The 13952-nt window shown below is 63.7% G+C and overlaps 1 protein-coding gene across 1 annotated transcript in view; it reads left to right on the top strand.

The window, feature by feature from the left end:
• LOC138649425 (transmembrane protein 178B-like) overlaps positions 1-13952 on the top strand; it is a 39631-nt gene that overhangs the window by 21164 nt on the left and 4515 nt on the right. Inside the window, exons 2-3 of the mRNA XM_069739850.1 lie at positions 7691-7804; positions 9761-9898. Of these exons, the coding sequence (XP_069595951.1) occupies positions 7691-7804; positions 9761-9898 (252 nt within the window). The remainder of the gene's footprint in view (positions 1-7690; positions 7805-9760; positions 9899-13952) is intronic.

The following is a 13952-nucleotide window of genomic DNA, read 5'->3' as shown; positions in this document are numbered from 1 at the left end:
CTTTTTCCCTCTCTTTTTCCCTCTCTTTTTCCCTCTCTTTTTCCCTCTCTTTTTCCCTCTCTTTTTCCCTCTCTTTTTCCCTCTCTTTTTCCCTCTCTTTTTCCCTCTCGTCTGTCCGTCCGCCCGCCCGCCCTCCTTCCCTTTTTCCCTCTCGTCTGTCCGCCCGCCCTTTTTCCCTCTTGTCTGTCCGCCCGCCCTCCCTTTTTCCCTCTCATCCGCCCACCCTCCCTTTTTCCCTCTCATCCGCCCACCCTCCCTTTTTCCCTCTCGTCTGCCCACCCTCCCTTTTGTCCATCCGCCCGCCCTCCTTTTCCCTCTGGTCCGCCCGCCCTCCCTTTTTTTCCTCTCGTCCGCCCGACCTCCCTTTTTCCCTTTCGTCCGTCCGCCCCACCTCCCTTTTTCCCTTTCGTCCATCCGCCCGCCCTCCTTTTCCCTCTGGTCCGCCCGCCCTCCCTTTTTCCCTCTCATCCGTCCGGCCTCCCTTTTTCCCTCGTCTGCCCACCCTCCTTTTTTTCCTCTTGTCCTCCCGCCCACCCTCCCCTTTCCCTGCATCTGCCCGCTCTCCACTTTCTCCACATCCGCCCCTTTCCCTGTATCCCCTTTCCCCACATCCGCCCTCCCATTTCCCGCATGCGTTTACCCTCCCCTTTCCCGGAGTATGCCTGCCTTCCCCTTTCCCCCTATCTGTCCACCCTCCCCTTTACCCAAGTCCGCCCCTTTTCCTGCATCCGCCCGCCCTCCCCTTTCCTTCATCCTCCCCTTCCCCTGTATCCCCTTTCCTTGTGTACGTCCCTTTCCCCACGTCCACCTGCCCTCCCCTTTCCCCCTGTCCGCCCCATTCCCAGTATTCCCTTTCCTCCCCCTACGCCCGCATCTGCCCCTTTCCCCGTATCCCCTTTCCCCGCGTCCGCCCTCCCTCCCGTTTCTCAGCGTGCGTCCACACTCGCCTTTACCGGCGTATCCATGCCTTTCCCCCCCGTCTGTCCACCCTCCCCTTTACCCGAGTCCGCCCCTTTCCCTGTATCCACCCTCCCATTTCCCTGCATCCACCCGCCCTTTCCTTCATCCTCCCCTTTCCTTGTATCCCCTTTCCCTGTGTCCACCCGTTTTCCCGTATCCATCCTCCCCTTTGGCCCCACGTCCACCCGCGCTCCCCTTTGGCCCCACTTCCGCCAGCCTTTCGTCCGCTCGCTCACCCCTTTCTCCCATGACCGCCCGCCCTCCCCTTTCCCCCATGTCGGCTCGCCCTCCCTCTTTCCCGGCGATCGCCCTCCCTCCCTCGTTCCTGGTGACCACTCGCCCTCCCCTTTCCCCCGCATCCACTCGCCCTCCCTCGTTCCTGGTGACTGCTCGCCCTCCCCTTACCCCCGCGTCCGCTTGCCCTCCCCTTTTCCCCGCGTCCTCCTGCCCTCCCCTTTCCCCCGCATCAGCCTGCCCTCACCTTTCCCCTGCATACGCCCACCCTCACCTTTCGTCCACCCGCCTTACCCTTTCCCCCATGCCAGCCCACCCTCCCCTTTCCCCCCGCGTCCGCTCGCCCTCCCCTTTCCTTCGCGTCCGCTCGCCCTCCCCTTTCCCCCGCGTCCGCTCGCCCACCCTTTTCCCCCACGTCCGCTCGCCCTCCCCTTTTCCGGCCTTCGCCCTCACCTTTCCCCCGCGTCCGCTCGCCCTCCTTTGTTCCCGGTGTCCGCCCTCTCTTTTCCCCCACGTCCGCTCGCCCTCTCTTTTCCCCCGCGTCCGCTCGCCCTCTCTTTTCCCCCGCGTCCGCTCGCCCTCCCTTTTCCCCCGCGTCCGCTCGCCCTCCCCTTTCCCCCGCGTCCGCTCGCCCTCCCCTTTCCCTCGCGTCCGCTCGCCCACCCTTTTCCCCCACGTCCGCTCGCCCTCCCCTTTTCAGGTTTTCGCCCTCCCCTTTCCCCCGCGTCCGCTCGCCCTCCCTTGTTCCCAGCGTCCGCCCTCCCTTTTCCCCCACGTCCGCTCGCCCTCTCTTTTCCCCCGCATCCGCACGCCCTCCCCTTTCCCGGCGAACGCACACCCTCCCCTTTCCCCCGCGTCCGCTCGCCCTCCCCTTTCCCGGCGACCGCTCGCCCTCCCCTTTCCCCCTGTGTCCGCTCGCCCTCCCCCTTTCCCCCGCGTCCGCTCGCCCTCCCCTTTTCCCCCGCGTCCGCTCGCCCTCCCCTTTCCCGGCGACCGCTCGCCCTCCCCTTTCCCCCTGTGTCCGCTCGCCCTCCCCTTTCCCCCGCGTCCGCTCGCCCTCCGCTTTCCCCCGCGTCCCCTCGCCCTCCCTTTTCCCCCGCGTCCGCTCGCCCTCCCCTTTCCCCCTCGTCCGCTCGCCCTGCCCTTTCCCCCGCGTCCGCTCGCCCTCCCTTTTCCCCCGCGTCCCCTCGCCCTCCCCTTTCCCCCGCGTCCGCTCGCCCTCCCCTTTCCCCCGCGTCCGCTCGCCCTCCCCTTTCCCCCGCGTCCGCTCGCCCTCCCCTTTCCCCCGCGTCCGCTCGCCCTCCCCTTTTCCCCCGCGTCCGCTCGCCCTCCCCTTTCCCGGCGACCGCTCGCCCTCCCCTTTCCCCCTGTGTCCGCTCGCCCTCCCCTTTCCCCCGCGTCCCCTCGCCCTCCCCTTTCCCCCGCGTCCCCTCGCCCTCCCCTTTCCCCCGCGTCCCCTCGCCCTCCCTTTTCCCCCGCGTCCCCTCGCCCTCCCCTTTCCCCCGCGTCCGCTCGCCCTCCCCTTTCCCCCGCGTCCGCTCGCCCTCCCCTTTCCCCCGCGTCCCCTCGCCCTCCCCTTTCCCCCGCGTCCGCTCGCCCTCCCCTTTCCCCCGCGTCCGCTCGCCCTCCCCTTTCCCCTGCGTCCGCTCGCCCTCCCCTTTCCCCCGCGTCCGCTCGCCCTCCCCTTTCCCCCGCGTCCCCTCGCCCACCCTTTTCCCCGCGTCCGCTCGCCCTCCCCTTTCCCTCGCGTCCGCTCGCCCTCCCCTTTCCCCCGCGTCCGCTCGCCCTCCCCTTTCCCCCGCGTCCCCTCGCCCACCCTTTTCCCCGCGTCCGCTCGCCCTCCCCTTTCCCCCGCGTCCGCTCGCCCTCCCCTTTCCCCCGCGTCCGCTCGCCCTCCCCTTTCCCCCGCGTCCCCTCGCCCTCCCTTTTCCCCCGCGTCCGCTCGCCCTCCCCTTTTCCCCGCGTCCGCTCGCCCTCCCCTTTCCCCCGCGTCCCCTCGCCCTCCCTTTTCCCCCGCGTCCGCTCGCCCTCCCCTTTCCCCCGCGTCCGCACGCCCTCCCCTTTCCCCCGCGTCCGCTCGCCCTCCCTTTTCCGGCCTTCGCCCTCCCCTTTCCCCCGCGTCCCCTCGCCCTCCCTTTTCCCCCGCGTCCGCTCGCCCTCCCCTTTTCCCCGCGTCCGCTCGCCCTCCCCTTTCCCCCGCGTCCCCTCGCCCTCCCTTTTCCCCCGCGTCCGCTCGCCCTCCCCTTTCCCCCGCGTCCGCTCGCCCTCCCCTTTCCCCCGCGTCCCCTCGCCCTCCTTTTTCCCCCGCGTCCGCTCGCCCTCCCCTTTCCCCCGCGTCCCCTCGCCCACCCTTTTCCAAGCGTCCGCTCGCCCTCCCCTTTCCCCCGCGTCCGCTCGCCCTCCCCTTTCCCCCGCGTCCGCTCGCCCTCCCCTTTCCCCCGCGTCCCCTCGCCCTCCCTTTTCCCCCGCGTCCGCTCGCCCTCCCCTTTTCCCCGCGTCCGCTCGCCCTCCCCTTTCCCCCGCGTCCCCTCGCCCTCCCTTTTCCCCCGCGTCCCCTCGCCCTCCCTTTTCCCCCGCGTCCGCTCGCCCTCCCCTTTCCCCCGCGTCCGCTCGCCCTCCCCTTTCCCCCGCGTCCGCTCGCCCTCCCTTTTCCGGCCTTCGCCCTCCCCTTTCCCCCGCGTCCCCTTTCCCCCGCGTCCCCTCGCCCTCCCTTTTCCCCCGCGTCCGCTCGCCCTCCCCTTTCCCCCGCGTCCCCTCGCCCACCCTTTTCCCCGCGTCCGCTCGCCCTCCCCTTTCCCCCGCGTCCGCTCGCCCTCCCCTTTCCCCCGCGTCCGCTCGCCCTCCCCTTTCCCCCGCGTCCGCTCGCCCTCCCTTTTCCCCCGCGTCCGCTCGCCCTCCCTTTTCCCCCGCGTCCCCTCGCCCTCCCTTTTCCCCCGCGTCCGCTCGCCCTCCCCTTTTCCCCGTGTCCGCTCGCCCTCCCCTTTCCCCCGCGTCCCCTCGCCCTCCCTTTTCCCCCGCGTCCCCTCGCCCTACCTTTTCCCCCGCGTCCGCTCGCCCTCCCCTTTCCCCCGCGTCCGCTCGCCCTCCCCTTTCCCCCGCGTCCGCTCGCCCTCCCTTTTCCGGCCTTCGCCCTCCCCTTTCCCCCGCGTCCGCTCGCCCTCCCCTTTCCCCCGCGTCCCCTCGCCCTCCCTTTTCCCCCGCGTCCGCTCGCCCTCCCCTTTTCCCCGCGTCCGCTCGCCCTCCCCTTTCCCCCGCATCCCCTCGCCCTCCCTTTTCCCCCGCGTCCCCTCGCCCTCCCTTTTCCCCCGCGTCCGCTCGCCCTCCCCTTTCCCCCGCGTCCGCTCGCCCTCCCCTTTCCCCCGTGTCCGCTCGCCCTCCCTTTTCCGGCCTTCGCCCTCCCCTTTCCCCCGCGTCCCCTCGCCCTCCCTTTTCCCCCGCGTCCGCTCGCCCTCCCCTTTTCCCTGCGTCCGCTCGCCCTCCCCTTTCCCCCGCGTCCGCTCGCCCTCCCCTTTCCCCCGCGTCCGCTCGCCCTCCCCTTTCCCCCGCGTCCGCTCGCCCTCCCCTTTCCCTCGCGTCCGCTCGCCCTCCCCTTTCCCCCGCGTCCGCTCGCCCTCCCCTTTCCCCCGCGTCCGCTCGCCCTCCCCTTTCCCCCGCGTCCGCTCGCCCTCCCCTTTCCCCCGCGTCCGCTCGCCCTCCCCTTTCCCCCGCGTCCGCTCGCCCTCCCCTTTCCCCCGCGTCCGCTCGCCCTCCCCTTTCCCCCGCGTCCGCTCGCCCTCCCCTTTCCCCCGCGTCCGCTCGCCCTCCCCTTTCCCCCGCGTCCGCTCGCCCTCCCCTTTCCCCCGCGTCCGCTCGCCCTCCCCTTTCCCCCGCGTCCGCTCGCCCTCCCCTTTCCCCCGCGTCCGCTCGCCCTCCCCTTTCCCCCGCGTCCGCTCGCCCTCCCCTTTCCCCCGCGTCCGCTCGCCCTCCCCTTTTCCGGCCTTTGCCCTCCCCTTTCCCCCGCGTCCCCTCGCCCTCCCTTTTCCCCCGCGTCCGCTCGCCCTCCCCTTTCCCCCGCGTCCGCTCGCCCTCCCCTTTCCCCCGCGTCCGCTCGCCCTCCCCTTTTCCGGCCTTTGCCCTCCCCTTTCCCCCGCGTCCCCTCGCCCTCCCTTTTCCCCCGCGTCCGCTCGCCCTCCCCTTTCCCCCGCGTCCGCTCGCCCTCCCCTTTCCCCCGCGTCCGCTCGCCCTCCCCTTTTCCGGCCTTTGCCCTCCCCTTTCCCCCGCGTCCCCTCGCCCTCCCTTTTCCCCCGCGTCCGCTCGCCCTCCCCTTTCCCCCGCGTCCGCTCGCCCTCCCCTTTCCCCCGCGTCCGCTCGCCCTCCCCTTTCCCCCGCGTCCGCTCGCCCTCCCCTTTCCCCCGCGTCCGCTCGCCCTCCCCTTTTCCGGCCTTTGCCCTCCCCTTTCCCCCGCGTCCCCTCGCCCTCCCTTTTCCCCCGCGTCCCCTCGCCCTCCCTTTTCCCCCGCGTCCGCTCGCCCTCCCCTTTCCCCCGCGTCCGCTCGCCCTCCCCTTTCCCCCGCGTCCGCTCGCCCTCCCCTTTCCCCCGCGTCCGCTCGCCCTCCCCTTTCCCCCGCGTCCGCTCGCCCTCCCCTTTCCCCCGCGTCCGCTCGCCCTCCCCTTTCCCCCGCGTCCGCTCGCCCTCCCCTTTCCCCCGCGTCCGCTCGCCCTCCCCTTTTCCGGCCTTTGCCCTCCCCTTTCCCCCGCGTCCCCTCGCCCTCCCTTTTCCCCCGCGTCCGCTCGCCCTCCCCTTTCCCCCGCGTCCGCTCGCCCTCCCCTTTCCCCCGCGTCCGCTCGCCCTCCCCTTTCCCCCGCGTCCGCTCGCCCTCCCCTTTCCCCCGCGTCCGCTCGCCCTCCCCTTTCCCCCGCGTCCGCTCGCCCTCCCCTTTCCCCCGCGTCCGCTCGCCCTCCCCTTTCCCCCGCGTCCGCTCGCCCTCCCCTTTCCCCCGCGTCCGCTCGCCCTCCCCTTTCCCCCGCGTCCGCTCGCCCTCCCCTTTCCCCCGCGTCCGCTCGCCCTCCCCTTTTCCGGCCTTCGCCCTCCCCTTTTCCCGGCATCTGCTGAACTAAATACTTATATTTCCCATGAATAAATCTGGAGCATGTTTTTCTTATAACGCTGCTTTAGCTCTTCCTCTGTTATTCCTCCTGGAAATGTATGACTACGTTGCCAACTGGGCGTTACCAGTTAGCGCTGCGTCCCTCCCCGGTCTGACACTGGCAGCTCTGATTGGACAGTGAGTATGCGGGGACACGCCCCCATCTGTCTGTATATTTCCAGGCAGAACCACAGAGGCCCCCGCTGCAGAGTTCTGGGGGTAGACCCAGTAAATGGAGAGGACGACTCTGCAGAACGCTGACACAGGAAGTAACGACATTTGCGTTTGCATCTTTTTTCCCTTCTGCACCTGTTCTTGAATAGTGAGTGGCCCCCTGAGGAGGGGCCCGGCCCCCCAGTGCCATGAAGGTGGCGCTCGTTGTGGCCGCAGCCTGCGCCCCTCCTGGACGTTTCATTTTCTGGGGCACAGACGGTAACCGTGTGATCACTTCCCCTTTAAGACGGCCCCATCCTGGCTGTCAGCGCTGGACATAATGCCCTTATTGTCTTTCTTCCCATGGACTCATTAAATATTAACCCTGCGGTTACAGGATGATGTCAGCGTTCTACAAGCGGAGGCTTCGGGGAAGTATTTCCTATAGATCAGTGGTTAATTAGGGGGCTGCAGCCATCACATGAGCGGGGGCACAGCTGTGTCCGATGGGGGAACGTGCCAGATATTGGGGGCGATGGATGAGTGTGACGGAGCCAGCATTTAAAGGGACAGTATACCTATAATAATCCGTAAACCGCCATCCAGCTCGGATCTCATACATGATGGTACGCTGGTGGGAATCACCGTCCCTTTAATTGGTATGTGGGACGGGGCCCACCAGATAAGGGTGTGGAGTAATCACTGCTCGCCCCTCTAAATTTCAGTCCACCCCTGGGGTTCACCCATGAGTCTCCCGGCCCTGTACACTGCACATCCGGCCACCGCTGGAGACCCCCGGTGTCACCTCTGATGTGTCCTGCAGATAACACTACAAGATCTGAGCCCCTTGTAAGGAGACACATTGTGTATAGTCTTATTGGCAAGGCACCATGGGAAAAACATGCAAATGAGCAAGAAAAGGCCCTCGCTGGCGCCACCTCTTGGTGGAAATTACCTGTATGTTAGTTTTGTATCTGAGCAGTAACTTACCTGTCACCAGCAGGTGGCACCAGCGAGGGCTAATTTGCATGTTTTTCCCATGGAGCATTGCTAGTAAGCCCCCGGTGTGTCCTCCGTACCCCACAAAGGATGGAATGAGAGGCAGCCATGATTGTCCGCATGTGAGATGAGGGGAGATGGCGTCTGATAAATCCCGGACCCCCAGCCGGAGTGCGGGGGAGATGGGGCGTCTTCTCACGTTCTCTCCTTCTGTTGCAGGAATCGTCCAGCGCTGCGCTCCCGTCCGCTACCATTACACCTCGTCCTCGCTGCCGACCAACCTGCCGATCAATGTCACCAAGACCATCCGCCAGGACGAGTGGCACGCTCTGCGTAAGTGCAGGAACCACGAGAGGCCAGAGGGGGCGCCATAATGTAGGATGTCCGCATGATATGCTGTTCTTAAAGGGATGGGTGGCAAGTGTGTGATCATTGGGGTCCGACCTCTAGGGTCTTCACCGATCCCACGAAGCGAGTCCTATGTGACTGGATGGGTAATGCGTGACCACTGCTGTGTGCACCGTCTGTGGTGGTCTCGCAGGAGGTCCCATAGAAGTAAACGGAGCTGTGGTCCCAGGGTGGCGGGGGTCCGACCTTCCCCATCACACATTTATCGCCTGACACCAGAGAACTCAGGCACGCTCGGCAAAGTGAGTGCATGGCGGAGGGGTCAGGAGGGTTTGGGATTTCTCACGGGGACGCTCCTGAGCTGCATTCACAGGTCTGCAGACTCCGGAGCTGTAATCCCCCCGCGTCCCCCGCCTCTTCTCTGTCTGTTGTGCCGACATCATATGCACTTTTTTCCTTTATCTAATACAGAAAAAATCTAACTTCTTGCTGCATTTCAGGCTGTGGCCATGCCTGCTGACTGTTTCCAGCAGTCTCTCAGCTGTGGCCATGCCTGCTGACTGTTTCCAGCAGTCTCTCAGCTGTGGCCATGCCTGCTGACTGTTTCCAGCAGTCTCTCAGCTGTGACCATGCCTGCTGACTGTTTCCTGCAGTCTCTCAGCTGTGACCGTGCCTGCTGACTGTTTCCAGCAGTCTCTCAGCTGTGGCCATGCCTGCTGACTGTTTCCAGCAGTCTCTCAGCTGTGACCATGCCTGCTGACTGTTTCCCGCAGTCTCTCAGCTGTGACCATGCCTGCTGACTGTTTCCAGTAGTCTCTCAGCTGTGACTGATACTTTTTCTGTGACCATGCCTGCTGACTGTTTCCAGCAGTCTCTCAGCTGTGACCGTGCCTGCTGACTGTTTCCCGCAGTCTCTCAGCTGTGACCGTGCCTGCTGACTGTTTCCCGCAGTCTCTCAGCTGTGACCGTGCCTGCTGACTGTTTCCCGCAGTCTCTCAGCTGTGACCGTGCCTGCTGACTGTTTCCCGCAGTCTCTCTGCTGTGGCCTTGCCTGCTGACTGTTTCCAGCAGTCTCTCTGCTGTGGCCATGCCTGCTGACTGTTTCCCGCAGTCTCTCTGCTGTGGCCATGCCTGCTGACTGTTTCCCGCAGTCTCTCTGCTGTGACCATGCCTGCTGACTGTTTCCTGCAGTCTCTCAGCTGTGACCATGCCTGCTGACTGTTTCCCGCAGTCTCTCTGCTGTGGCCTTGCCTGCTGACTGTTTCCAGCAGTCTCTCTGCTGTGGCCATGCCTGCTGACTGTTTCCCGCAGTCTCTCAGCTGTGACCGTGCCTGCTGACTGTTTCCCGCAGTCTCTCTGCTGTGGCCATGCCTGCTGACTGTTTCCAGCAGTCTCTCAGCTGTGACCATGCCTGCTGACTGTTTCCTGCAGTCTCTCAGCTGTGGCCATGCCTGCTGACTGTTTCCAGCAGTCTCTCAGCTGTGACCATGCCTGCTGACTGTTTCCAGCAGTCTCTCAGCTGTGACCGTGCCTGCTGACTGTTTCCAGCAGTCTCTCAGCTGTGACCATGCCTGCTGACTGTTTCCAGCAGTCTCTCAGCTGTGACCATGCCTGCTGACTGTTTCCTGCAGTCTCTCAGCTGTGGCCATGCCTGCTGACTGTTTCCAGCAGTCTCTCAGCTGTGACCATGCCTGCTGACTGTTTCCCGCAGTCTCTCTGCTGTGACCGTGCCTGCTGACTGTTTCCCGCAGTCTCTCTGCTGTGACCATGCCTGCTGACTGTTTCCAGTAGTCTCTCAGCTGTGACCGTGCCTGCTGACTGTTTCCAGCAGTCTCTCTGCTGTGACCGTACCTGCTGACTGTTTCCCGCAGTCTCTCAGCTGTGACTTTTTCTGCAGTATTACATGTAGTGTGATCTGATTTCCGTCTCCCTCTCCCCCAGATCTGCGGCGGATGACGGCCGGCTTCATCGGGATGGCGGTCTCCATCATCCTGTTCGGGTGGCTGGTCGGGGGGCTGGGCTGCTGTAAGGAGCACGACCTGATGCAGTACGTGGCCGGGCTGCTGTTCCTCATGGGAGGTGAGACCACTTTTCTCTCCCCTTCGGGTCGTGGATTGGGCTAATTATCGGCTACCGGAGATTGATGAGCGGCTCCGCAGCTGAGGACGCGGGAGGAGGGGGGGCTCGAGATTCAGTTCTAAGGGGTCTTCTGGGACCCCTCACAAACGACCTTGTCTGGCGGGGTGCAGGCTGATTTATGATGTCTGGAGATGCATGAAATTTAAAGGGCATCTCCTGTAAGAAATCTCCTCTGCGTCCTCCGCACGTCCCGTCCTGAACGTGTATGACAGTCAGGGGACGGCGCGTGCAGGAGCTGGAGTGGCGGCCATATGGATTGTTGCAGCGTGGTGTGAACAGGGCCTAAGGGGGTGCACGCTGCATTTCTGAGCCCCCCGCAGTGCAAGTAACGATGCGGCACGTATCCCGCTCTGCACTGGGAGGGAAGAAATCCGGACTGACAGCCGCCGCCGCACGAAGGGACATGCTGTCCTGCAACCGCACATTTTTTTTTTTCTGTGGAGCATAAATAAGATTTCCTAAACTCCCGAGCAGAGCGGTGGGACTACAACACCCAGCGGACCCCTCATCCACAGATCTGAGAGTGATGGAGCCTGCCAGTACTGACATGTGAGGAGGGAGAGAACCACAAAGCTCAGCTCCACTTTTACAAGGTCATGAATGAGCGGAGAGGAGCTCGGAAGAAGGAAGATAAGAGTCATGAACTGAGATGGAAGGTGATGGTTCATCATCATTCTCCATCCATGACAGGTCGGCCATTGTATATACAGCTGTCAGTCTGAGTGAGTGAGGCTGCAGGGTAGAGCATGGGGGAGCTGCAGCCGGAGGTGGCTGTCCTTACACTAATAGTGCAGGTAAGATGCTGTGACCAATACTGGAGAAAGCCCAGGAGGTTTCCTCTTCAGAAGATCTGCTATTGGAAGCCTTTCAGCGATAAGTTGTTCCTTTCCCGAGATCCCAGGGATCCGCTGTAATTTGTGGCAGAACCTTACACCCGGTGTTCCGTTTCCTGCAGTGCCCCCACAGGGGAAATGAAGCATTACACTTTCTCATTAAAACCAACAGACTGTGTAATGCGCTGACACTCGGGGTCCGCGGCAGCCGGAGAGGCTTTCAGAGCCGCCGTCTGCTCTAATGATGATCCATGAGGATCCTGAGCACTGAGGACAAAGAAGTGAAACCTGGGCGTCCAGCCTCGCGTGAGGAAAGTATGTGCATCCCCCATTGTTAGTGAATGTTGCTGGCATCTGCAGACCGTTATCCAGGGTATAGGAAGCTGATTGTCGGGGGTCTGACCACTGGGACCCCGCAGCGCGCTGTGTGGTGGAGCGACGGCCGGCAGCGCACCATTTATTGTTGGGAGATTGAGTGCAGCACTCGGCAATCTCCAGCCGCCCCATAGACGGTGAGTGGAGTGGTGGCAGCCATCGCTCTGTTCACACAGGGCACTTTAGAGCCGTTCTCTTACATTAGAACAATGGCGTAACTTTAAGCTCGTGGGCCCCAAGCACAAGCTCCACTGGGGCCCCCAGGTATTATTATTATTTATATAGCACCATTAATTCCATGGGCTGTACACGAGAAGGGGTTACATACAGGGTTATAGATACAGACTGGTACAGAGGGGAGAGGACCCTGTCCTTGCGGACTTACATTCTTCGGGATAATGGGGAAGAGACAGGAGGTCGGTGTGCTGCAGCACTTGGGGTGGTGAGGCGGCAGCTCTGGCGGTGATGACGTGGCAGTGGCTCGGGTGGTTGGTGACGTGGCGGCAGCTCAGGTGGGGAGGCGGCAGCTCGGGTGGTTGGTGAGGCGGCAGCTCGGGTGGTTGGTGACGTGGCAGCGGCTCGGGTTGTTGGTGACGTGGCGGCAGCTCGGGTGGTTGGTGAGGCGGCAGCTCGGGTGGTTGGTGACGTGGCAGTGGCTCGGGTGGTTGGTGACGTGGCAGCGGCTCGCGTTGTTGGTGACGTGGCGGCAGCTCAGTTGGTGAGGCGGCAGCTCGGGTGGTTGGTGACGTGGCAGTGGCTCGGGTGGTTGGTGACGTGGCAGCGGCTCGGGTTGTTGGTGACGTGGCGGCAGCTCAGTTGGTGAGGCGGCAGCTCGGGTGGTTGGTGACGTGGCAGTGGCTCGGGTGGTTGGTGACGTGGCAGCGGCTCGGGTTGTTGGTGACGTGGCTGCAGCTCAGTTGGTGAGGCAGCAGCTCGGGTGGTTGGTGACGTGGCAGTGGCTCGGGTGGTTGGTGACGTGGCGGCAGCTCGGGTGGTTGGTGACGTGGCAGTGGCTCGGGTGGTTGGTGACGTGGCAGCGGCTCGGGTTGTTGGTGACGTGGCGGCAGCTCAGTTGGTGAGGCGGCAGCTCGGGTGGTTGGTGACGTGGCAGTGGCTCGGGTTGTTGGTGACGTGGCGGCAGCTCAGTTGGTGAGGCGGCAGCTCGGGTGGTTGGTGACGTGGCAGTGGCTCGGGTTGTTGGTGACGTGGCGGCAGCTCAGTTGGTGAGGCGGCAGCTCGGGTGGTTGGTGACGTGGCAGTGGCTCGGGTTGTTGGTGACGTGGCGGCAGCTCAGTTGGTGAGGCAGCAGCTCGGGTGGTTGGTGACGTGGCAGTGGCTCGGGTGGTTGGTGACGTGGCGGCAGCTCGGGTGGTTGGTGACGTGGCAGTGGCTCGGGTGGTTGGTGACGTGGCAGCGGCTCGGGTTGTTGGTGACGTGGCTGCAGCTCAGTTGGTGAGGCGGCAGCTCGGGTGGTTGGTGACGTGGCAGTGGCTCGGGTTGTTGGTGACGTGGCGGCAGCTCAGTTGGTGAGGCGGCAGCTCGGGTGGTTGGTGACGTGGCAGTGGCTCGGGTGGTTGGTGACGTGGCAGCGGCTCGGGTTGTTGGTGACGTGGCGGCAGCTCAGTTGGTGAGGCAGCAGCTCGGGTGGTTGGTGACGTGGCAGTGGCTCGGGTGGTTGGTGACGTGGCGGCAGCTCGGGTGGTTGGTGACGTGGCAGTGGCTTGGGTGGTTGGTGATGTGGCGGCAGCTCAGGTGGTGAGGCGGCAGCTCGGGTGGTGGTGAGGCGGCAGAATGGTTATTGCGGGCTGTAGGCTTTCCTGAAGAGATGGGTTTTCAGGTTCCGTCTGAAGGATCCGAGGGTGGTGGATAATCGGACATGTTGAGGCGTGGAATTCCAGAGGATGGGGGATATTTTAATTTGTAGTTTGTAGATCAGTGTTAGTAGTTTGAACTGGATTCGTTGGGGAATTGGGAGCCAGTGGAGGGATTTGCAGAGGGGAGAAGCACGGGAGTAGCGAGGAGAGAGGTGGATTAGCCGGGCAGCAGAGTTGAGGACAGACTGGAGGGGTGCAAGAGAGTTAGCGGGAAGGCCACAGAGGAGGGTGTTGCAGTAGTCGAGGCGGGAGATGATGAGGGCATGCAGAAGAGTTTTAGTAGATTGTGGGCAGAGGAAGGGATGGATTCTGGAGATATTTTTGAGTTGGAGGCGACAGGAGGTGGAAAGAGTTTAGACGTGTGGTTTGAAAGACAGGGCAGAGTCGAGAGTTACCCCGAGGCAGCGGATTTCAGGTGCGGGAGAGAGCGTGATGCCATTTACCATAATAGATAGATCAGGTAGGGGAGATACGTGAGATGGGGGAAAGATGAAGAGTTCGGTTTAAGTTTTAGGAAGCGAGAGGTGAAGAAGGAGGATATGGCTGAGAGACACTCTGGGATTCTGGACAGCAGAGCGGTGACATCTGGGCCAGAGAGGTAGATCTGAGTGTCGTCCGCATACAGGTGGTACTGGAAGCCATGGGACTTTGAGTTGTCCTAGGCCAAGGGTATAGATAGAAAAACGTAGGGGCCCTAGGACAGAGCCTTGAGGGACACCAACAGAGAGAGGGCGGGATGAGGAGGTAGTGTGGGAGTGGGAAACACTGAATGTGCGGTCAGAAAGGTATGAGGCAATCCAGGACAGGGCAAGGCCTTTGATGCCAAGGGAAGAAAGAATCTATAGCAGTAGGCAGTGATCGACTGTGTCGAAGGCAGAGGATAGGTCGAGAAGGAGGAGAATGGAGAACTGT

The sequence above is a fragment of the Ranitomeya imitator genome, chromosome 9 (genome assembly GCF_032444005.1).
Source record: "Ranitomeya imitator isolate aRanImi1 chromosome 9, aRanImi1.pri, whole genome shotgun sequence".
Classification (NCBI taxonomy): domain Eukaryota; kingdom Metazoa; phylum Chordata; class Amphibia; order Anura; family Dendrobatidae; genus Ranitomeya; species Ranitomeya imitator.
Note: the sequence above shows the minus strand (reverse complement) of the source record. Positions and strands in the feature narration are given on the sequence as shown.